Genomic DNA, 22,877 nt, shown 5'->3' on the forward strand with positions numbered 1-22,877 from the left:
CCAATCTGCGTCACCGGAATATTAGACGCACCTGTTTTGTGTTGACTCATTAGGATGGCTATATAAGCTGAGCTGTCTCTGACCTTGTTGTGAAGTCTTATTCTTAGTTTCTTTATCGATGGCCGTGTGGCGTTTGCCCTTTGTTCTGTAGCATCTTTATTTCTCAGTAAAGTTCTTGTGCACTTTCATCCCAAAATGCCGACTCCTTGCCTGCTTTATCACAAGTATGTATTATGTGTTGTTTAAACATACAGTAAGACTAACTTAAAATACATTCATTTAATTTAGCAGATGCTTTTGTTCCAAAGCCACCTTATGACTTTTGTTGAAGCAGTAGCCGCAATTATAACTCACATTTTAGGTTAATGACTACTATTGACATAAACATTGTTACACAAATGGATAAAAGGAATATGGTGATTCATAAAATGCTGTGCTTGTTTGACTGTGATGTCTATTCTGTGCTGATAAAAAGATGGAAGGGTTCATTTGGGAAGTAAATAATGACACAAAACAGACACCAAAACTGTAATGATTACTGTAATAAAGTAAGGACTCCTCTTAAGAAAAAAAAAACCTTTATCTAAAACAGTGATGTGTATTGGAACACACACAGGTCAGATACTTTACAAAATTATTTACATATCCGTATTTTATTTTTATGTACCCACAGCAATAGTTAAAAGTTATAATAACAGAACAAATAGTATGATTGAGATGAACATTTTTGCCTTAACCAATAGTTTTTTTTTACACCTTTGACATATAAAATTGGGCTTGAAAAACAAAAAGCATTAATGTAAAATCTTAGTCATTTGAGTTTACAGGAGCCTTGTGTGGCTCAGATGGCATGTCCTCGTGGTCGGTTTCCTCTCTTTGTACAGAGTCCAGCTTGTCTCACCAAACTTCATCAAATCTCGTAAGCTCCATGGGATCATGTGCTTGGACCAACTCCATTTCAATACCAGTGAACATGGAAATCGAAAAGACAAATACAGACTAATGCCATTTGATGCAATGCAATCAAAGTCAATTTCCCAGGGAGTACTGGAGTATCTATGGACTTGACCCAAACCTTGCCATGAAGCGACCCTTCAGGACGACACCCCGGCATATAGCAGCCCTCTTCCACAGCTCCTTGGCTGGGGTTAGATCATAGGGCTGAGGGGTCCCTTTACCAGGCCCTGCTCCTTGCGCACCACTGGCGCGTGAATGCTGCAGTCCCGTGCCTCACATATGCCAGGGACTCCGGCGATGCCTGCCATGCCAGGCTGGCCCACTGGGCCAGGGAACCCACGGGGGCCATGAGGACCCTCCATGCCATTCTTAGGCTCCGCTGGGTGGCCAGGTACACCTGTAAGCAAGAGATAACAACAACCAGTCAGTAAGGTTTCAGGTGACGTGGCAAAATGTCTGTAATATAATTCACTCACATCAACATCCTGAAAGGGTCATTCAAAAACTGACACTATGACCTTTAAAGACTGAACACGGTTCATTACCCCATGAATAAAAACTGGGCACAGGATAATGTTTCAGACATATTGTTAATAGAATACTATTTGTTTGCGGCTATCTGGCTTATAAGCCCGGCCACATTCTCACTCAAATTGTTCAGTGTTCAAGGAGTGTTTATGTTGCTGTAGTACAACACATATCTGGGAGCCATTAAAGATTATGTCGGTTAAAGAACAGATTCTGTATCCTACCCCTAAGGCCTTGGTGTCCATCATGTCCTGGCAGACCTTTGCCAGCATCACCTCTCGCTCCTTTGTTGCCTTTCAGACCTGTGGACGAATAGAGAGTATCAGAGATGTATTGGAACAAGGGCAGTCAGTGGGGAGCTCTGAGGTGTACAGTATGTCTTTACCAGGTTCTACCATTTCAGTACCTCATGACAAAGGCCACAATTGTGAAATGATTAACATTTGGGTGTGAATGTGTTGTTTTGTTACAGTTGTTGTTATAATTGGAAATCCCTTCAACTTTTACCAGAGATGTTTTCTATATGGTCGATGCAACGCTATAACCCAGCTGATAGAATAAGCTAACATTTTTAGGGGAAGTTTTTGCTGTAAAGTACTGTTTGGAAACCTGAATGTTTTTTTCTGACTTGAAGCCCTTTCTCGCTCGTTTTTTGCCTAAGGTTCTTCTCGTACTCCATGCGGTATGGTTCTATATCTCACCTTTTGTATGTTTGTTTTTGTGTGTACATACCTCTCTCTCCTTGTGCCCCCTTCTGCCCCTCTGCTCCTGTGTCTCCGATGATGCCTCGGCCTCCCTTGGCCCCAGCTTTGCCTGCTTTGCCCTTTGAGAAAAAGAGGAAAAAAGAAAAGACAAAGCAGATAAAGTAGAGTTCTTCGATCACCATACAACCATTTCAACAGTTGACCCAATAACAATCCATAACCTTGATTTAAAGTGAAAACTGTGATGAAGAATCATGGGATATCCTTAACCCTTAAAATTGCTGGTGTCAGTGGTGGTGGTGTAAAGCAAGGGTTTGGTTAATTGACATTTCAAGGGCCTGTTGACTCACAGGCTTGCCTGACCCTCCGGTGGGTCCTGTGGCTCCAGGTGGTCCTATGAGTGTGCGGTTGTTGATGGGGCAGCCTTGGGAACACTTGGCCCTGATGGAGGCTGCATACTGGGAGATCTGGGCAGTGACCACGCCTCTGCACAGCTGCAACACCTGCTCGTCCGTCAGACCAGGGCCCTAACGTGAATGGAAGGAATCAAATATATCAATCAACCATCATTCAACCAACTCTTAAAATCCATCTTTTTACCATCCATCCATTTATCCACCAAGCAATGTTCCTTTTGAACCCAAACTGTCAAGTTGACCCAATACTTCAATAGGGTGAAATGCTTTGATGCCTGATTTTGACAGTAATAAAACAAAAATGAAGGGCCATCACTTTCGTGTTATGAACCAGTGTGGTAGACATTGCAAGTTTCTACTTCAGCGGGACTGGCTGTTGATACGCACAGCGGCACCTGGAACTCCTTTGGGTCCTGCACGACCTTTGACCCCCAGATCACCCCCTGGGCCTGACTGTCCTCTCGGTCCTGGGATACCCGGTGGTCCGACCCGTCCAGCAAGACCATCACGTCCACGGGTGCCCCTCTCTCCTTGCTGAAGGTCAGAGGAAGGGATGAAGGGATTAAGAAATAAAGAGATACATTTGGGAAGAGATAAGATATGCATATTCATTTAAAAAATATCAAAGGCTAGAGACATCTAACTATTCTTGATAAAGTTACAATGTGACATCACATACATGGTTTTTCTATGACATACGTAACACAAAACGTAACACACCTGTCCTTTGTCACCGCGTGTGCCAAAATTTCCCTGTAGAAAATGAGGAAGTGGAGCACGTATTACAAAAACCTTTCTGGGGAAATAATGAGTGGAACTATTTTTTGAGATTAAAAGAGGAAGGTGTAGCATTAAGACAAGGTTACCTTTCCACCTTTTACTCCCTTCACTCCAGTCCTTCCAGACCCACCCTGAGAAAAAGGAAATTAATTAAATTAAATGTGGTAAAACATTTAAAACACACTTCTACTATGTGTAGGAAAATCAACAGGGAGAGTACAACCACTCACATTGTGACAACCTTGTGATTATCACCAAATGACTTATGACAGCTTTGTGTCATGAGGGAGGAAAAACACATAAACAACAACTGATCAAAGGCTGATTGATCAGCAGGTCTGATACATCCACGAGAGTTGACAAATCATTTGAGTAGAGAGTTGACTCGTCATTTTCTATCGCTGTTGATAACCAATAATGATTATTTAAGTACTTAAAATGAAGGTTACCTTCTCACCATCTGGTCCTGTCTCACCTTTGGCTCCCTAAAAATGTAACATATTTCCGACATGAAGTTAATTATTAACAGCTAATACCATGCTTATTGCGCAAGTAAATAGATCATTGTAATAATAATGAATAGTTGAGTGTTTTGGTGGGTGTGCTGTTCACATACTGGCTGGGCACGCAGGCCTTTTGGTCCTGGTTGTCCTGGTACCCCTGCGTCTCCACTCTCTCCTTGGAGTCCCTTGTAGAAAAATAAAACAAGCAGGGAATTCCTTTTTGGCTTTCATCCTTGCTTCGTGAACAAATATTACCTTGTAACCTTATATTGGACAGGTCTCCCTTGAAAAATTGATTTTTAATCTCAATGGGACCTTCCTGGTTAAATAAAGGTTAAATAAAATAAATAAAAATAAATTATCATATGACTCATGTAGATAACCTTTGGCTGTCTGCCCACACGAAACCATGACGTTTAAATACTTAGCAACAACACCAGAGGGGAAACCCCAAAGAGGGAAGCTTTTCTTCCTCTGTTAGCTTAAAATAATCACAACTAAAGGCCATACTTATAACATGTCTTACCCCGGCTCCAACTCTCCCTGGAGGTCCCCTTACACCACGAGCACCTCTGTCGCCCTGTAGGGACAAAACTGGTCATTAATGTACCATAAAGAATTCTATAGTTGCCGCATAATGCTTCACGAGAGACAGCCTAAATGAGCAGTCACTCGTTATACAGCACCTTGGCACCAAATTCTCCAGGGACACCAATCACACCAGGAACTCCTAGAGGTCCCTACAGGAGAATGGGGAAAGTACATTTGATTACTTACAGTATTTCTGTAGGATCTATTCTAAATGAGTAATGATGTTAAGTCACTCACGTCCTCTCCAGGATCACCGTCACTACCTGGGATACCACTCTGGCCTTGGGTCCCCTAGGGATGAGAGGAGATAAATGACGGGAAGAATGAAAGAGAAAGACTTATTTAAAAACAGAAACAGAAAGAGTTCAATGTGTATGCAGACAGAATTTCGACAGGGGAAGAATGAAAGTGTCTCGTTTGGTTTTTAATTATTTCTTTCTCTTTCATTTTTTCCATTCTTCCCCTGTTATAAAATCAACATTCGTAATCACGGCCAATTTGTATCTGTCCTTGTCAAAGGGTTTATCTTAAGGACAATACATCTGTTTTGTAAATGTCAGTTATGCACAGCGCAGTTATGTTATGATTTGGGGTATTTCATATGTGAAGCAGTGGCATAGACAACATTTTAATTTTGAGGGGGTCCCCATTTTAACATAAGGGGGCCACAAATCTTTTTTTATATACATAAAAAACACCTTAATCTTTCATTGTATGCTATCATAATTCTTGGGGGGCGGACATATAAATGTGTGGCCACGCTACTGATATGAAGGTGTTGTTCAGGTGTTTTCATTGATGTATACGCTGTACCTGATTTGTAAATATAAACATTGGGTTTCTTGGTGTTTTCATACCTTAGGACCAGAATCCCCTCTGCCACCTGTCTCTCCAGGATAACCCTGTAAAAGGAAAAAACGGTCAATGTTGCACAAGCAGAGGAGAGAAAAGCAACATCCACGAGTGGAGACAGAGAAGAACATGTTTTACAACTGAACGGATCGATGGAGAGAGGGATGGAGAGAGAAATCGAGCAGCTTACATTGTAGCCTCGCTCGCCGTGGTCTCCGGAGAATCCGGGAGCCCCACCCTGACCCTGTTCAGAGGAAAGTGAGACAGGGCACACGGGTGACAAGGAAGAAGTATAAGTCAATAGCTTCCATTTGTCTCAGATAAGCGTGAGGTTATTTTTTGCTACTCTCAGATAGAGATGATATTACCTTGTCTCCTTCTCGTCCCTCAGGCCCCTGTTTCCCTGTCACACCAATCGACCCCTGTAGTAACGACAAAGGAAAAGCTAAAAAAAATGCTGAAGAAGCTGCTCTAAAGTAGCATTCCCTTAAATAAAGTCCAATATCTCAGAATCGATGGGGAGCAAACAGGAGAAAAAGTCTAGAGCTGACAAGTGCATACTGTTTGACCTTTATTATGTTGTGTGTGTGAATGTACATCTTGTGGTTTCCTTCGTAAAAGTTGTCGGGCTGTTAGTTTGACCATATTTACCTTGATTCCTGTAGTTCCACCAGGACCAGTAGGCCCTGCCTTTCCCACTGGGCCCTGATATAAGAAATAGAACCAAACACGTGAGGACATTTAACAACACATAGTACAGGATTTAGAGAGCTGAACTAGTGTGTGAAGTTTTAACATTGAAGGGACGCTGTTTTGTACAGTGAGGTTAGATGGATATCGATGGACAACACTTACAGTCTCTCCTAGGGCCCCAACCCCCCCTCGGGGTCCTTCCATACCGATGTCACCCTGTGGACGAGAAGACACATAATCCGTTACATGCAAATATCATGAAAAAACAATATTTTCAGTGTCTGCTGGGACTTCATGGAGGGAATCTTACAGTGGTTCCATTTTTACATGATGGAATTATATATTGACTATGTATATATGTCAGAATAAAGTTGGATGGAAATATACTGATTCATTGTGATGTCAAACTGGTTTAGAATGGGTTTTTTTCTGCATCACTGGTCATTTTGGTGTTCTGGTGTATTTGGTTTTCGATAACATCAAACCAATTATTGTCTAGGATTCTTTTTGGAAGATCTCTGGCTTTTCTGTCAGCTCCCACTTCTACTCTGTGATGTTAGAAGTGGTTTTGGGGTTATCAATGACACGTCGATTCTTTCAACATGCATAAATTATCATTCGACTTCAAAACAGAGTTCCATTAACTTTTCAAGCTTTATAGTATATACAGTAACGGATCTCACAGGTTTGATCAATTTGACTGGACAAGTCCAAGCATTTACCTGGGTAGCAAGTCATGTTGGTTCTTCACAGTGCAATACAGTATGTCATGGGGAATTCCTTATAGCGGTGCTCATTTCCTAGTCATTTCAGTTTTGCGTGGCAAGGAGTGTAAGGGGGTTTTACGTGGAAGTGAAACCTCCACCTCCACTGTTTTGGTTGTGTGGTTATAGGGTGCCTGGTCCTCACCTTCAGCCCAGGAACGCCATCAACACCTGGATCACCTGGCACCCCAGGGACACCCTGTTGAAAAGGGGAGGGGGGAGATTCAGATAGGATGACCCTGCCAACAACACACCGTGAAATGCTTCTGATATGTAAATGAAAAAGAAAGAATGGAAGAAAAGACGAGTAAAACAGAAAGTGGAGGGAGAGTTTGTTTTTCATTTCATGCTCAAGAATTGTGGGAAATTCCCTTCAGATCTTTCTTTGTTTGACAACAAACACACTGTAGACAAACTGCAGGGAGCACCATCTAGTGGTCCTATTTAATAAAGACAGTCAATTGAGAAGCTGGAAGCCTGCACATTAAAAACATACTCTTCAAGTGCATTTGTTAACAAGAAAAGCAAAGGAAACAAATGACTGGATAATATTTGATGAGGTTCACTACTTACCATGGCTCCCGAATAACCAGAGGCACCTTCCTCCCCATCAAGCCCTGAATCACCCTGGTAAGAGGTCAAAGGTCAAACATGAGTTCTCCCAATAGGTGATGTTGTTGTTATGCATATACGGTATCAGTCAAAAGTTTGGACACACTTTCCCAATATGTCATGTGTGATCATAACATTTGAACAACTAATGTAATATGTGTAGTGAGAATCTCAGTCACTTAACAGTAGCATCAGGGTAAGCTACTGGTGTGATTGTCTTCACAACATTGATTCCTCACCACGGGGCCAGTGTCTCCTCCACGTCCTCTAACCCCTTTGAATCCTTTGTAACCCTGATGAAACAGACCTAATCAGTCAATTTCAGAGTGCTAAGTGATTATTGAGAGTGTCATAATCAGGGATTGAACTCAAAAACTTCAGATTTATGGGAAATGGGATTGGAGGTTATAGTACATTTTACTACGATAAATCACCATGAACAATGTAAATTGTAAATTAATGTATTAATAAAATGTCAACTTGCAAAAGGTAACATTGTAAAATAAATTCAAATCTGAGAAACTGCAGCCCCCATTCTTTTATGTATTCGTCCAACTCGAGTTTAATTGACAGTGGTTCCTCAAAACAAGCCAGGGAGGAAAATTCGCCTTTTCAAAGGCAATTGACTGGAACAGGATTGCTGGAACATAATTGTCTGGAAAGTAGCAGGCCGCTCCTAAATTTGAAATGAACATTCCACGGGTACTGAGCTGTCTGTGTAGCAACATCTCTCAGGGGGCCTCATTAGCGTACACAACATGTTTATTGAGGACAACCTTTTTATTTTATTTCCATAAAAATTCTTACCCAATGTATCTTTAAATGTAAACAATGTACACGTTTCATTTTCAGAAAATGTCTTTGACTGGTTTGCCCTTGCCCAGAATAATTCCATGAGGCTGACTGGAAATGCATCACTTACACAGCACAACATCTGTGTTTGCTGAAATAATATATGTATACTGTATATGTTCAAACATTCAGGTGAATAAAGGCTTTAAACGTTTTACTTACGGCACATTTAAAAGTTCATTGCCTCAGTGAAAATAATTCTGTTGTAATTCCGTGTCTCACCTATATATGGTACTATTCTATTTATAACAGGATTTATGAAATCCATTTACAGATTATATGGATTTATACAAAATTGTCTTTGTGTAATGACACACTCACCTCCCTTCCTTGAGCCCCTGGGAAACCCTGTTTTCCTTGCAGACCTCTTCCTCCCTGAATGGATAGACAAATCATTGTAAATAGTCTGTCCATCAAAAAAAAGGTCGAGATAAACGGAGTAAAAGCACAAAGCAAAAGCACAATACAAAACATACAACAAAAGGGACAATATTTCAGAGATAAAAATAAAAATAAATCAGACAACTACTATTATTTAATTTATTGCACTCTCCTAAATCAATCAGACGGTAGAGTAGTTTTAATGTGCACAGATGGTCGTCATAATTGTAGTATTGTCTACCTTGGGCCCTGCAAAGCCAGCGAAGCCAGGCTCCCCGGGCTCACAGTCGCACTCTGTAGGACCCTCCTGCCCCAGAGCAGCGTCTTCACCCGAGTCATACTCCTCTGAATCGTATGGCACCTGGAATATGTGGGAATGTGATATGTCATGTTCATGACTCAACAGCCTGTCATACTACTAGGGATACCCAAAATATTGGTAAGATTATCGGAATCGGACGATATTAGCCAAAGATATCAACATCGGCATCCGCTCTATGTTAAGTTTGACTCCAGAGTGTAAAATTATACTTTATAATAATACTCTACGTAAGTAGATGATGCCACTAACAAATGCAGGCTACACATGCAACACAGAGCTAGCCCACAATGTCTGCTGTGTGGAGGGATTTTGAAATGTCAAATGAAAATAAAAATGACCATATGCAAAAAAAAAAGACCATTTGTGCTGGTAGTATTTCCCAAGGAAACCACAAACCTGAGATGTTCAGCAATTACTTGGAACAAACACAAAAATAAAAATGTTGGTCATGTTGCTATCGGTCTCTGTATATTTATAATAATTCAGATACAAAATGTAATATAGATGCATCGCTATATTCTAATGTATTCCACTTAACACCTACTGAAACTGTGAGAAGTAATCTGGACTGACATCTCTGCTTGAATTTATAGAATATAGAATGTTTAAATCATGTGATGACCTTCCAATGGAAATAGCTGAGAAAAAATACCTACACACATCCTAACATGATCATCAAAACAACCAAAGCATTAAGGTAAAGCCCATTGCTGATTGTCACTCAAGGAGCACCTTTGAGGTTATGGTGACGTCCTTCTTGGCGTAGTGGGACTCAGTGGTGGTGGCATAGGGGTAGGACTCCTCAGTGATCATGGTGACCCCGGTGGGGGCAGGGGCATAAGGGTCGTACTCCGAGGGCTGCTGCTCCTCATAGCTGTGGGTGGGCTCTGGTGGGTACTCCACTGCTAGGGGTGGGGGTCAGGAGATTGGGGTAGGAGGGGGGGGGGGGGGGGTAGGTAGGTAAATGTCAAACTGGGGAATTTAGCCACACAAGACAGTTACATATTTTGGGATCCAATTGTTTCACAGTAGGTGGTCAAGCTTGCTCCATGGGCTGTTTGGAAACAAGCGAAAGGGAACAAACCCTAGCTTCAGTCAGGCGAGGAGGACCTGAGACATCTTTTCAGTTGCTCATTACCTGGGTGAGGGTAGCCAGACGGGTCATAGCTGTCAACCAGGGAGCCCTCATACGTGTGTTCGTCACCTGACGATAGAAAATGAGAGATGTCTGTTGGTGAGTTGAATTAAAGGGCAACACTTTACATTAAGCTTTTGTTAACTACCATGTAACTACCTGGCAATACTTACAGTAAGCATTGAGGTACATCGAAACTGCTATGGAGTTAATTTGTAACTTGTTTAACTACATGCTCTTATGGTTCTTCCCATTGGCACTTATTTGCTTTTCACAATGTATGCTTCATGTTTGGCTACCCGCAATGTTTTGGGGCTATCTCGTTGTTATGATCAGTGACCTATGCACTTTTGTAAAGCTCTCTCTTGGAAGGTACTTTGGATAAAAGTGTCTGCTAAATAATAAATGTAAATGTACTTTACAGCATACACTTCCCCCTCACACCACATTCCCATTGCCGATGTACTGTATGTACTTTTCTCCAAAGCAATGGACAGGGGAGTATTTGAACCTGTGACTTCTTGATCAGCAGTCCAATTCTTTACCACTGAACTATACCCATCCATACAATTCCATTTAATTACATAGCATTGTCTATGCACCAGCAATTTTATAAACAAATAGTGACCTGCTGATTTCACTTTATCCCTTGGAACAATATGCCTACCTTTAGGTTAATTGCAAACTTGACATCACACACAAAACAAATCACGTCATAAATAATCTTCGTAAATGTAAAATTGTTGGAATTTATAATAAGTCCAATGTTTCTCTCCTCACCTGAGTGAAAGCCAGAGTATTCATCCTGCCCGTGGGAGAAGAAGGCACAATAAAGGAGCGCGAGTAACCGGAAGGCTATGGACACCTAGCGGAGAGACAGGAATCCGGCATAGAAAACAGAATATAAAATGCAAGTCTCTACGTGCCTGTGACTTTTTGAATGACACATCATTACTAAAAGGCTTTAAAATGAAAATGCATTTCAGCATAGACCATAAAATATAATTGCAGCGTAGCTAGAACGCCCTCTTTAACGCGCTACCTCGCTACTACGACTGACTGCGCATCTCAGCACAGCACCTATTCAAACCATTCCTAACTATGAATGTCCAGACCCAAATTTGTGAATAATCTTTGAATAATGCATAAACATCTATAAAAAATCTTCTCAATTTTTTTTTATTCCCAAGCACACGACGGAGTCAGCAAAAATCATTTCAGTGCACATTGTGCAGTCCAAACAACCCCGAATGTGGGATGGAAAGCTCATGAGAAGCATAAGGTGCTTTGAAACGTGCAATTCAAACTTGAAAAGTAAACCTTTTGTAAATTTCATATTTGTAAAATATTTTCCTGGACAGACTTTTAATACATTGTATTGGATGCTGTCAGTGGGAAACATGACCACTGGGAGGAGATTTCACCTAGAGGGCCACGATCCACCCTGCTCACATAGAGGGCTGAAAACATGGGGACGAGGTCACCTGAGACTGGAGGACACAGCAGTACGTAGGAGAGCTCAAAACGCCCTTTGTCAGGATGAAACCAGAGGTGAGCTACTGCGGTTCTCAGGCTCGTTTCACATTCCAGAATGGTCCACAGTAATCCAAGTCTATGACTTCTGGAGTTTAGGTCTATTAAGCGAAGCTGTCTCTCTCTCTCTCTCTCTCTCTCTGTCTGTCTCTCTCTTTGATGTTTCAAGTACATGAATGTCTGTTAAATACATTCTAATGCAGTTTACTTGTATGTCAATTCTCTTGCCTAGAACTATGACACGAGGAACTGAGTCAGAGGCAGTGTCACAGAGGCAGGGGCATAGGTTCCTGTTCAAATGGATGCAGACAGTAAATATAATTTCCTTAATAAAACAGATTTTCAATTTTCAAAAAGTGAACATGTATAATTACACCTACACAAAGGAGTTTCATGAAGAAATACATTATTACAGTAATATATGAATATATTACTGTAACAATATTTAGAATGGTAAGACTTATAACTTTCAAAAAATCTATTCAACCCATTTTCCATCATAGGAATCACAATAATCCAAGGAAGACTCTTGGATGTAATGGTGTTAAATGATGTCTGTAATAGTACTCATACTATAAATAACGTCCTTATCCGTGGATTACCTGGACATGTTCCCACAATCCTTTTCAAAATAATGTTCACACAGTGAGTGGGAGGAGCCACTGAGCATGTGATCCCTCCTGACCTGCAGGTCCCCTGGGGCAGTGAGGAGCAATGTGATACAGTCTGCTGTGTGATCTCTATTAATGAAGACAGTTTCCCATTCCACCTAACACTCCGCAAACAGTGGGAGGCGATTTGCCTATTGGAATTACACCTTAGACTGAATAATAAAAGAACGCACTTTGTGATATGGCTTGTGGTATACACTCATAAACATTTAGTTTTTAATATTTTGTCATTTTATACTGGAATGGAGGAGCAATAAAATTACATATCCTGGACGGAGAATATTTCCATCGATTTTATCCTATGCACGACTGAAAATCCCACACTAGTGAACTCTCCAACCCAGTATAAGAATGGACCAACCAACCAAATGGCATTCAGCCTACACAGCTGAGAACCTCACAATGGTTGTACATCAAAAAATAACTTCAGTCAACAATAAATCCCAGTCCAATGCCATACAACATTTCAATATATCCTACTTTTCAAACAGCTTGCACTGACAATGGATGCAGGCCCCAAAACGACCCCCCCCCCCCCACACACACACCACAAACCCCAGATTTTCCTCCTGGACCAGCGTCGGACCTCATGCCGACTGCAGTCTTACCGTTCCCCTGGACACGACCATGGTGCTGGCTCTGTCCACTTGCTTGTTGTAACGTCCGCTCCAACCAGAGCCAGTCAGGGTACACGTACGAAAGAATAAATAACGATTAAAGGTCCAGTTTTGTCCTGTCCTGAACGGTGCTCCTCACAGCATTCTTGCTCCCGATGGTCCCCCTGCCCTCTCTCTTTCTCTCTCTCCCTCCCTCCTTCTTCCTCTCTCCTGTGGATCCCTCAGGTTCTCAGGCACTGAGTGGCTGATGTTCCCTCCCTGCTCTCCTCTCCTCGACAGGGTGAGAAATACCTGAGTCTACCCCAAACTCCAAATAAACTGGGGGATTGAGGGATTCAGACAGCGGCCATGAAGGAGAGGGATGAAAGGAGGTAGAGAGTGGGAAAGTATTGTCCAACAGGAGCTTTATAGAGGGGGAGATGACTGGGTTTGTTCACCATCAATCTACTGGAGGACTCTTTTTCGGTCAATAAACTTTTACCCAGTTAACCATAATGAAACCGTTTCCATTTCTAGCTATAAAAAAGGTTCATGCATTGAGTTAACAGAAGCTTAATGATAAACCTGGGCATGACTATGATTATACTTTATTGTTTATGGTTGAAATCAATTAGATTCTCACAGAACTGCAAATGTAACCCATGTCAATCAGGCATCAATGTCTGATGGCAGTTTTTACCTGAGTGACAATATTGGGTTATAGACATTTATTGGAAACAGACCTGACCTCCGGTGCCCTTTGACCTGCTGGTAAAAGTGTGCCAGCTCTAACACTGCTGTCCAACATTCCATAGTGTTTGTACAGTGACAGAGGAGGAAAAGGAGGACCTTTAACCTCCAGGTAGATTCAGCTCACCGTGACCGCCACAAGCATGCTCAGTAGCTATATGTCCACACTGGCGGTCAGAACCCAGCACTGGACCTTACAACGCAGAGTCTGTTGGAGTGTGAAATGATACTCTAGGGCAGAAGACTGACCTGGGGACAATATCAAGACATCCTCTCTGATTTGTGTCCCTTTCTCTCGTTCATAACTGCAGTGGTCAGGTTTGTGTCCTGAGGATTAGCTAACAGGCAGAAATCTAAACCAGATGGACTACAAGCAAAACTGTCTTTCCGAAACAGGTGTCTCAGAGAATATCAACCATCAAGCAGGTTGATATTAATGAATGTGTGGAATATAAACCAATCGAGACACTAGAAAGCAGGAAACAGAAACCACCGAGGTTGGGGTTCATCGTCTCATCAACTAGAACTACAGCCCCCTAGTGGCAAAAGACCCACACAAAGTAGGAGTCCCCTGCAGTACCCAGGGGAAGGACTTGCAGAGTCACACTTTAATCATGTTATTCCAGTTATTCTTCTGAATTGCCTTGATCTCATTTATGTACTTCACATTACCCATAAATTAGAAGTGGGATCCTGAAGTAAGAAGGCCAAATAAAATAAACATTTCATCAAATAAAAAAATTCTAATTAGTGAGTGTATGCTTTGAATTTACAAGAAATCTCTTGGTCTTTCCAAGGTAAGTTGACATCATTTTACTTGTCCTCAGAGGTGCTGAAAACGACCAAATCACTTCTCTTTCTCTTTGTCGTCCTTCTTTTTCTTCTTCTTCTTCTTCTTGTCATGATGTCTCTCGTCCGGGGAACGGGAATCCCTGTGGGCGGCATGGACAGACGATGACGAGCACAATCCAAATAGCCACAAACCGCAGCACGTAAAACACAGACATGGCGACGTTACAAGATCCGGTTCCAGTCTCACCTCTTCCTCTTCTTCTTGCTCTCCTTCTGTCTGTGCTCCTGGCTCGGCTCCCGGCTACGCTCTTTACTGCCTGCCCGGCTGCGCTCCGTACTGCGGTGGCGTTTGCTGTGTCCCTCCCTGGGGCCGACGTGAGAGTGGCGGGACTCGGTGGACGGAGAGCGCCTGTCCTCCGACCTCCTTCTGAGAGACAGTGAGAAGAATGGAAAGAGTTTAAAGGGTCCCATGGCATTTCATCATTCTGGAATTCTAGATTACTTTCGGCTATAAAAATAAGCCTACAGAGCATATCAACGCATGCAAATCAGGTTACATATCACATTTATTTGAGAGTCTCTGTCTTAATATAATGGTTTTGAAAAGTGTTCAAAAAGGTACGTTTCTTTCAGTACAAATAAATGAAAAAGTTGTCCCTTTAAGCATGTTGCGTAAGCTAATGAGGCCGTCTGAGAGAAGATTTGCAACACAGTTCAGTGCAGCTCAGTACCAGTGGAATGTCAATATCTAATGGAACGGCCCGCTACTTTCCAACCAATTATGTTCCAGCAATCCTGTTCCAGCCAATCAGCTTAGCAGTGACTGAGGCATGATGTTCAGTGATTGGGAGTTTTTTCCCTCCTCATTTTTATTCCTATACATCATCTTCTTCTATATTTTGATATTCTGAATATGTTTGCAGCGAGGGCTACAGGGGAATATCACCTTACCTATGAGAGTTACGTTTTGTTTCCCCAAGCTTCTCCACTTCTTTCTGCTCGTCTTTCCACTGTCTGGCCAGCTCCCCAGAGTGAACCTCAATCACTTCACGGACCACCTGGACGCAACATTTAGAATCTTATACACACACTGACGACGGAGATCTTCGGAGCCATGAGAGCCGATGAAGGTCTCACCATCGTTGAAGCTCTCTAACAGACATACATTAGCTCACTGCTATAGTGTGGCCATTCTGAGGTGATTCCATGGCAGTACACACCTCAGTGTAGGACTTCTTGGTGATGTGGACATTCTTGGCTCGGTAGGACTGCCGTCGCCGCTTGTAGTCCCTCATCTCAGCCATCAGCTCCAGGTGAGACTTGGGCCCATTCTGATCATCACCTGTACACAACCGCAAACAGAAAGAGCACCCACTGACTTGACTGGAGCTTACAGGAGTGAAGAAAAGTGATAGATCTCATCCGTGAGGGAGATTTTAATCAAGCTCATCAGGTTGTCCATGCGGTGTAAACAAGTAAATGTTTGTAGTTTGTCTTGTTTGAAATACACAGACGTACCCTTTTTGAGTTTGGCGACCAAATCTATGTAGAGGTCCTCATTGTTGGATGCCTCAGCCTGCTCTTTTTGTTGGCTGGTTACTCTCGTCACATGATCGTAAAGAGCCAATCGGTCAGCCACGGTGAGGTCAGAAGTTGCACGCTTGTGGTTCTGAGGAACATCTGGAGGGTCTTTGGAGAACTCACCTGCAGCACATTGGCAAGGTCTTTACACACATCCATACACACACATCCATAATCACACAAGGCATATACGACTGACAACAGGTGTGTGGGAACACGCATTCAGAACAACACTTTCATTCTTTGTTCAGCAAAAACACCTATAAAACACACACAAAAAAAATCTGCCTTTCCCCAAAGATTCAAGAGGCAAGTGTGTGTTTGCACCAGTGAGTGCGATTACCCGTGTGTGTGTGTGTGTGTGTGTGTATGGAGTATCTAAATGGAGCACTTTTAAAAGGATATGCCACAAAAGGATACTGCACGAAATCAGGCAAGCCTGAAGCAGAGCAGAACTGTTTAGGGCACACCTCCCCTCTAATACTCACCCCTGTCACTGCAAACAAAACACACATTGCACAAATGTAATAACTACACTCCAAGGACATCTATTATATGCACCTGCTAAACCATTACAGACACTGTAAAACAACATACAGATATCTGTTTGAACTTGTGAACGAAATTGAATGGTAAGGAATATGGCACAAACAGACACCATGTATGACAAAATGATAGGCCACGTCCCACTGACTTATGCCAATTATCCTGCACGTGCTGTCTTCAAATGTTTGTTGTGATTTATGTTGGTTTCATATTGTTAAAAAGTCAGTTAAGATCTGTCTGTGGCGCTGCTTTGCTTATGACATGATTTCACACACTCACTGGCAACAAACCACTGCATAATCATTGTAAGACAGCTGCACCTTGAACGCCAGCTAACTAGCATGAACAGCTTGTTGTTAGTCAGCTAGCATGGAGTATTAGCAGGAGGAAATGTAGGAGTCTTCTGTTTTAGGGCTGGTTAGAGGTCAGAGGTTGAAGTTCCCTGAGCATACCTTGGCTGTAGAGTCCCTCCATCCTCAATGGAGGTGCATTTGCTCTTGCCTGGAGGATCACCTGCTGCTGTGTGTGTCTGTCTGTAGAAGGAGGCATCAAGTCAGACTTCCCATCATCATCTCACCAACCAAAACTACCAAGTGAAAATGAACACCCTCACAGGTTACACGCAAATGGTTCTTACGCTTTTTTCAAACACTACTACACGTTGGTGCCAATTTGAAAAAGTGACACTCACCCATATTAAAGCAAGTGATGTTGGATTTCTCATAGTACACGAAAGGGTCCAACATCTCGGCCTACGGGAAACATTCAGGCAAATAATTGCATATCTGGTTAACATAAGGAACATTGGAGACCATGTGAGGTCACAATTGTGCGTCTTTTTCCAACAACTGCATCCTACCTGCTCCTCTTGGCTATAGCCCATCTTGCTGAGCTGACAGGAAGCTTTGTGTTTCTCCATGCGCCTACTGGGAACTCTGTGGTTGGGGTCGTACGGACACACTTCCATTGATTCCTTCAAAAAACACAATAAATATGATGTCAACGCCTGCCAAGTTGTAGTTTCACTACCTGGAGCTGTGCGGACTGTTTTCTATCGCTTTGTCTGTTGCAGCTCAGATCATGTAGCTAGCTAGTTAACTAATTCGGTCGAAAATCGTTTGTGACCAAATGTAGCACCACATCCTCAGCAGACTGCTAGCTAAAAGATAGATTACCTGAGACTGGGCCTTTTCTCGAGTCCATCCCAGCGTCTCGATCAGCTCGTCCAACTGATTCTTGCAGTTAGCGGTAAATTCGGTCAACTCTTCCAAGCAGCGCAATCTATCCTGACATTTTTGCATCTCTAATACTTCACACTCGACTGGCGAGTCATTCATTTTTTATAATTGTATCTCAAATTGATCCCACAGAGTACACTCCGCAACGCAATTTTATTTTAACTGGCGTAGGATGATGACGTAATCGTATCGCGAGAAAGTGCATTCTGGTATTTGAAGTTTCTCTGTTTTGCAGAGTCGAAATAATAATAATAATAATAAGACTTTTATTATATAGCACATTTCATACAAGAATTGCAGCTCAATGTGCTTTACATAAAATACATAGCAATAACAATAATACAAGTGATAAAAGTATTAAAATGTTATTAAAATTTAAATGTAACTCGACAAAATACAAGCCAAAGTCTTTGCGGGAATCAAAACACATTAACCGCAGTCTTAGCGGTATCTCGAATCTGTCTTAGACTCAAACTGCCTTTGCAGTTTCCAAAACATATAACAACCCAGACTAGCCGCAATCTATCTCCGGTCTCTCGAATCCGTCTTAAATAGATACAAATCTATGTTTTCCCTTTTAAATTAGAATTGTAGCTCTATCTGTTTATGAAAAATAAGATCACAGGTAGTCAGTCATTTTGTTTCATTTTATTCTCCATTTACTAAACTAAATACATTGAAATGTTAACAGTTAAAAAGACTATTACCAAGTAACATTTGAACAACTTGATGTCCAATTGATAAAATAGCATAATATACAGGTAAACATACTACAAGGCAGATAATCTAAGTCATTTTAATTTGTGATTGGATGCTGGTTTATGAAAGGAACAACTGGTCACTGTGCACTAACATGGGTGCCTCTATATCATTAGGAAGCATTCCCTCTGGCCTGAAAAGAAAGAAAAAATCAAATAAAAATTTGAATCACATTATTCAGTGTGCTTTAAAAAGATTTAAATTTATTTTCAATCTACATACATTACTTCAAGCATTTCTGTGTCTTCGAAGGCTACCTCTTCAACAATGTCCACCTCAAGTCCAACAACAAATGTCTTCTTCACTGAAAGATTGAAACAACTGATTTGTGGAACAGATCACATAGCAGCCTATAAGCTGGAATAAAAAAACAAGACTTACGTCCATGACTGAAAAGAGGGTACCCTCCCCACCTTCCAGGCAGGCTTGGTCCGGGAAAACACACACAGCCATAACCCTGTACTCCTTGGTCCCCAAAATAATTGTTAAACGAGTGATAAAAGGAGTTTCCCCTCACGGGCTGATGTGGGGGATTGTCAACCATCCATATTCCAGTAAACTCCTGCCCTATATCAAGTTGGTTCTGGGTATTCACTATCTGATGATGGAAGGCCACCGATTGAGAGTCAGTGACAGCCCATTGCCAGCTACTCTCATCCTGAGAGCTTTCTGTAATGATGTAATTTGGGACATCATGGCACCCTAGTGACAAAAAGAACAACAAAGGCAAGAGAAAACATGACACTTTTAATAAAGGTATTTGTGCCTATATATTTGATAGTATTTCCAATTGTGCAGGATGAGATATAAGTATACATTATAGAAAAGAAAGAATAGAATAAGGAAGAACATAAGCAAGGAGGGCAAGGTTGATGTTGTTCTGCTGCAGTCTGTCACATGATTAGTTCTAGTTATGTATTCTGGGCCTGCCAAAAGGCATGCTGTGTTTGGGCAAGGCTCTTGGTCACAAGTCATCTGCACATATGGTCAAGCAAGAAGGGAGTGGTAGGTAAGGAAAGCAATAATATTATCGAAGACCTTCATGTCTGTATATACCAGCACAAATCGTCATCGCTGACAAGTTGACACCAATGTAAATATCAAGACAAAATTATCTGAGCAAAGACAATGTAAAATACCATACTTGCTCAATTCTGTGAAATGTAGTGTTGAAATATCCTCTGGTACTAACTCACATTATGACACCTCCATAGAAACAACAGATCATACCTCTAGAGCAGCAACTAAAAGTGGAATGTTCTGCAGACCATGTAACATGCTCTTCTTCCTCCTCATCCTCATCCTCCCATTGCCTCAGAATGGCAGTGCCAAGTGTGCCCAAGTGCCTATGGTGGCAATACGAGGTCCCTCTATGTTGGGTTTGTCCGTACATCCTTTGGAAAGCTGTGTCCAAAGCCACTAATGACAGTCTTGCTATGAATGAGAGATGAGCCAGGTACTCCTAAGCACCAGAGCAGAGCACCGCAGTTGTCCGCATGCTTTGAGTCCAAACACAGGATTTGGTGACACACGATTAAGGGCTTCCTGTTTAGACAGGAAGTCCACACAATTGGTATAGTAATGATACCATGGTGTCTTCCTTCTGTGGTTTTAAATTGTAAATACAAAGATGACAAATAATAATGTAATAAGGAGTAAAAAAGAAAAGAAAGACAAAGGCATTACGGAAGGAAGATTTACAGTTTAAATGTGCACAATGTAACATTGTAATTTTTATAAATGGACAAATATCGACAGTCGCAGGGTTGGTAAGTGTCAAATGTTGTCTTTACCATAAATGTTATGATGATATAGCAGTGTCCCTGAGAGCTAACTTGAGACCTTGTATAGCTGTTAAACCTAGAGCTAATTTGCTATTTTGTTAGTCTTCTGTTCCAGACCGCTTCGGGGAGGTACTGTACAATATACCGACAAGAGGCAGGTATAACGGCAAGTTTAGTCTTGCTGTTAAACCCCGGTTAACTAATGGTTGCTCTCCTGGAATAGTAACCAGATAACGGGGCTAGTTGACCAACAACCTACACAATTTTTCTTTGCTGTCTAAAACCGATGTAAAAACACACTGAAGGGTTGATCAGTAAACACCAGGAAACTATGGGCAGCTGGGGCAGCCGCAAGTACACCCTCACCATTTCCCCAGAAATTGTATCCTCTATAGTTTTTAATGCAGTGCTGAGCCACAAGATAAAGGAACCAAATGACACAACATTAACACACACTTAAGAATCAGAAGCAGCTTTATTTGCCAAGTTAGTGTCCAGTGTAATTTACTATGGCGGGCCAGTACATACAAGAAATCAGGTGTATTTAGAAAAATGGCTCCACACAGGAATCGAACACTCCCACATATATTTAACACCCCCATCCAGCCATGTCCTGGTTCCATGGAATCAGAAAGTTCTTATCTGAAACTAGAAGTCTTGAATATACACAGAGCACACGCCTACTATTACTTACCAGGCAGATGAGTGTGTTTATGTGTGTGTGTGTGTCATACCTCTCAACATTTGAGTACCAAAATCCGGGAGACCACAGAAAGGGGGGGGATCAGAGACAAAGGATGCCAGAGGCAGGCTGAATACGCATAAATAAATACATAATTATTACAAATGATTACCGTATTTTTCGGAAAATAAGCCGCATTTTCTATAAGCCGCACCCCACCAGAATGGGAGCTTCGTGTTTGTAAATCGTAGTACAGGCCGCACTGGAATATAGGCCGCTCTTTAAACGGGAACAACGATACAGTAGCGCCGGCTAACGTTGAGCGTAACAATGCTCACGACAATGTTAACATACTATACACTACAACAAAAACAGACACTAGTCACCATATTCCCTCACGCCTACATCTCATTTTTATTCACTATCCATAAAAATAATCAAATAATTTGAATAAAAGGATAACTTGCAGATTTTGTAAGGGGAAGCGTTCTTTGTTGCATCATGCTAATGACATGCTGGATCCAATGTGGCTCAGGAGGGGTTGTATTTTCAATCCAGGCTCTGAATCAAAGTAAAGTTTAAAATGGCAATGGGAACCTGCACTGGATGCAAGGCAGGGGCTAGGAGCCCGGGGCCAGTGCAGGGCTGGAGGGTGCTGGGGCCAGTGCAGGGCTGGAGGATGCTGGGGCCAGTGCAGGGCTGGAAGGTGCTGGGGTCAGTGCAGGGCTGGAGGCTGCTGGGGTCAGTGCAGGGCTGGAGGATGCTGGGGCCAGTGCAGTGCTGGAGGATGCTCGGGCCAGTGCAGGGCTGGAGGATGCTGGGGCCAGTGCAGGGCTGGAGGGGGCTGGGACCAGAGCTTGGTTGTGACTGTTGAATATTTCACACTTTCACACCAAAAGGTGGAGATGTGAAAGTACACTGGTGAAAACATGCCTCCAAACATCAAATGCTCAGACTAGTAGGTTGGGCACACGGAGAAATGATGTTTGATAATTGAAAGCTTTGGTTTTCCCTGTCAATAATAGGCCTGCTCATACATGCTTAAAAGTCTCTGTTAGGTAAATGTCTTTATCAAGTAGTGCACAGCGTCGATGAAGTCAAGGAAGTTTATTACTTGCAGCATGGAGCATGTGGAGGCGGATGTCTGTCACCTTTGAATGTCAGCTAGTCAGTCTAAAGCTTGTGGAAAGTTTCATGCTTTGTTTGCAACAGTTTTTGACGCCATGCTCTTCAAACATGCAATGCAAAGACCGGACAATCAGCATATTTAAGCAAGGCATGAACGAACTGGAACCTTCCTTGGGTTCCCTAAACCCACCTTTCCTACCCACTCACCCTCTATGACTGACCCAACTAAATGTCTAACGGCGTTCTCTCCCCTGTCCAAGGCAGAGATCTCTGACCTCATTCTCTCTCATCGCCCCACCTCCTGTCCCCTTGATCCAGTCCCCTCCCCTCTCTTTCAAACCATCTCTCCCTCCATCATAACTTTTCTTCTCCATGTCCTTAACTCTTCTCTTACTTCCGGCACTTTCCCCTCTGCCTTCAAACAGGCCAGAGTTAGCCCTCTACTCAAAAAACCCTCCATTAACCCAGCTGTCCTCCAGAACTACAGACCGGTATCACTACTACCCTTCTTTTCTAAAACAATTGAACGCGCTGTATCTAACCAACTGTCAAACTTCCTCTCTCAGAACAACCTGCTTGACCCCAACCAATCGGGCTTCAAGACTGGCCACTCCACAGAAACTGCCCTCCTGTCAGTCACCACTGCCCTCCAGTCTGCCAGAGTGGCTTTGAGGTCATCCGTCATCATTCTGCTGGACCTTTCTGCAGCGTTTGATACGGTTAACCA

At 42.3% G+C, this 22,877-nt stretch overlaps 2 protein-coding genes across 2 annotated transcripts; both read right to left on the reverse strand.

Moving 5' to 3' along the window:
- Nucleotides 1-664: 664 nt before the first annotated feature.
- Nucleotides 665-12,923, reverse strand: zgc:113232 (uncharacterized protein LOC541546 homolog). Its single transcript, XM_067237424.1, has 26 exons — nt 12,903-12,923; nt 10,871-10,955; nt 10,094-10,159; nt 9,688-9,860; nt 8,875-8,994; nt 8,574-8,627; nt 7,640-7,693; nt 7,362-7,415; nt 6,934-6,987; nt 6,187-6,240; nt 5,983-6,036; nt 5,700-5,753; nt 5,522-5,575; nt 5,337-5,381; nt 4,717-4,770; nt 4,575-4,628; nt 4,415-4,468; nt 4,002-4,073; nt 3,835-3,870; nt 3,472-3,516; nt 3,326-3,358; nt 2,993-3,139; nt 2,540-2,716; nt 2,218-2,308; nt 1,710-1,787; nt 665-1,354 (listed from the first exon to the last, which is right to left on the reverse strand). Exons 1-26 carry the CDS (start codon nt 12,921-12,923, stop codon nt 1,149-1,151), a joined length of 1,989 nt encoding a protein of 662 aa, XP_067093525.1. The 3' UTR covers nt 665-1,148.
- A 1,278-nt stretch (nt 12,924-14,201) lies between these two features.
- Nucleotides 14,202-17,948, reverse strand: snrnp48 (small nuclear ribonucleoprotein 48 (U11/U12)). The gene is made up of 9 exons (XM_067237950.1): nt 17,735-17,948; nt 17,419-17,532; nt 17,251-17,311; nt 17,012-17,092; nt 15,951-16,136; nt 15,653-15,774; nt 15,384-15,490; nt 14,680-14,859; nt 14,202-14,572 (listed from the first exon to the last, which is right to left on the reverse strand). Exons 1-9 carry the CDS (start codon nt 17,894-17,896, stop codon nt 14,488-14,490), a joined length of 1,098 nt encoding a protein of 365 aa, XP_067094051.1. The 5' UTR covers nt 17,897-17,948; the 3' UTR covers nt 14,202-14,487.
- Between the last annotated feature and the right edge of the window lie 4,929 nt (nt 17,949-22,877).

This window comes from Osmerus mordax, chromosome 6 (genome assembly GCF_038355195.1).
Source record: "Osmerus mordax isolate fOsmMor3 chromosome 6, fOsmMor3.pri, whole genome shotgun sequence".
NCBI classification, from domain to species: Eukaryota; Metazoa; Chordata; class Actinopteri; order Osmeriformes; family Osmeridae; genus Osmerus; species Osmerus mordax.

Excerpts from the sequence above, each read along its gene's own strand:
- zgc:113232 (XM_067237424.1), bottom strand. The coding sequence starts at position 12,923 with ATGGTCGTGTCCAGGGGAACG. Across the intron at positions 3,359-3,471 it reads AGGGAGTAAAAGGTGGAAAG|GGAAATTTTGGCACACGCGG; the intron begins GTAACCTTGTCT and ends CATTTTCTACAG. Across the intron at positions 1,788-2,217 it reads GGGGGCACAAGGAGAGAGAG|GTCTGAAAGGCAACAAAGGA; the intron begins GTATGTACACAC and ends ATTCGTCCACAG.
- snrnp48 (XM_067237950.1), bottom strand. The coding sequence starts at position 17,896 with ATGAATGACTCGCCAGTCGAGTGTGAAGTATTAGAGATGCAAAAATGT. Across the intron at positions 17,093-17,250 it reads CATCACTTGCTTTAATATGG|ACAGACACACACAGCAGCAG; the intron begins GTGAGTGTCACT and ends CTCCTTCTACAG. Across the intron at positions 14,860-15,383 it reads ACAAAACGTAACTCTCATAG|AAGGAGGTCGGAGGACAGGC; the intron begins GTAAGGTGATAT and ends ACTGTCTCTCAG.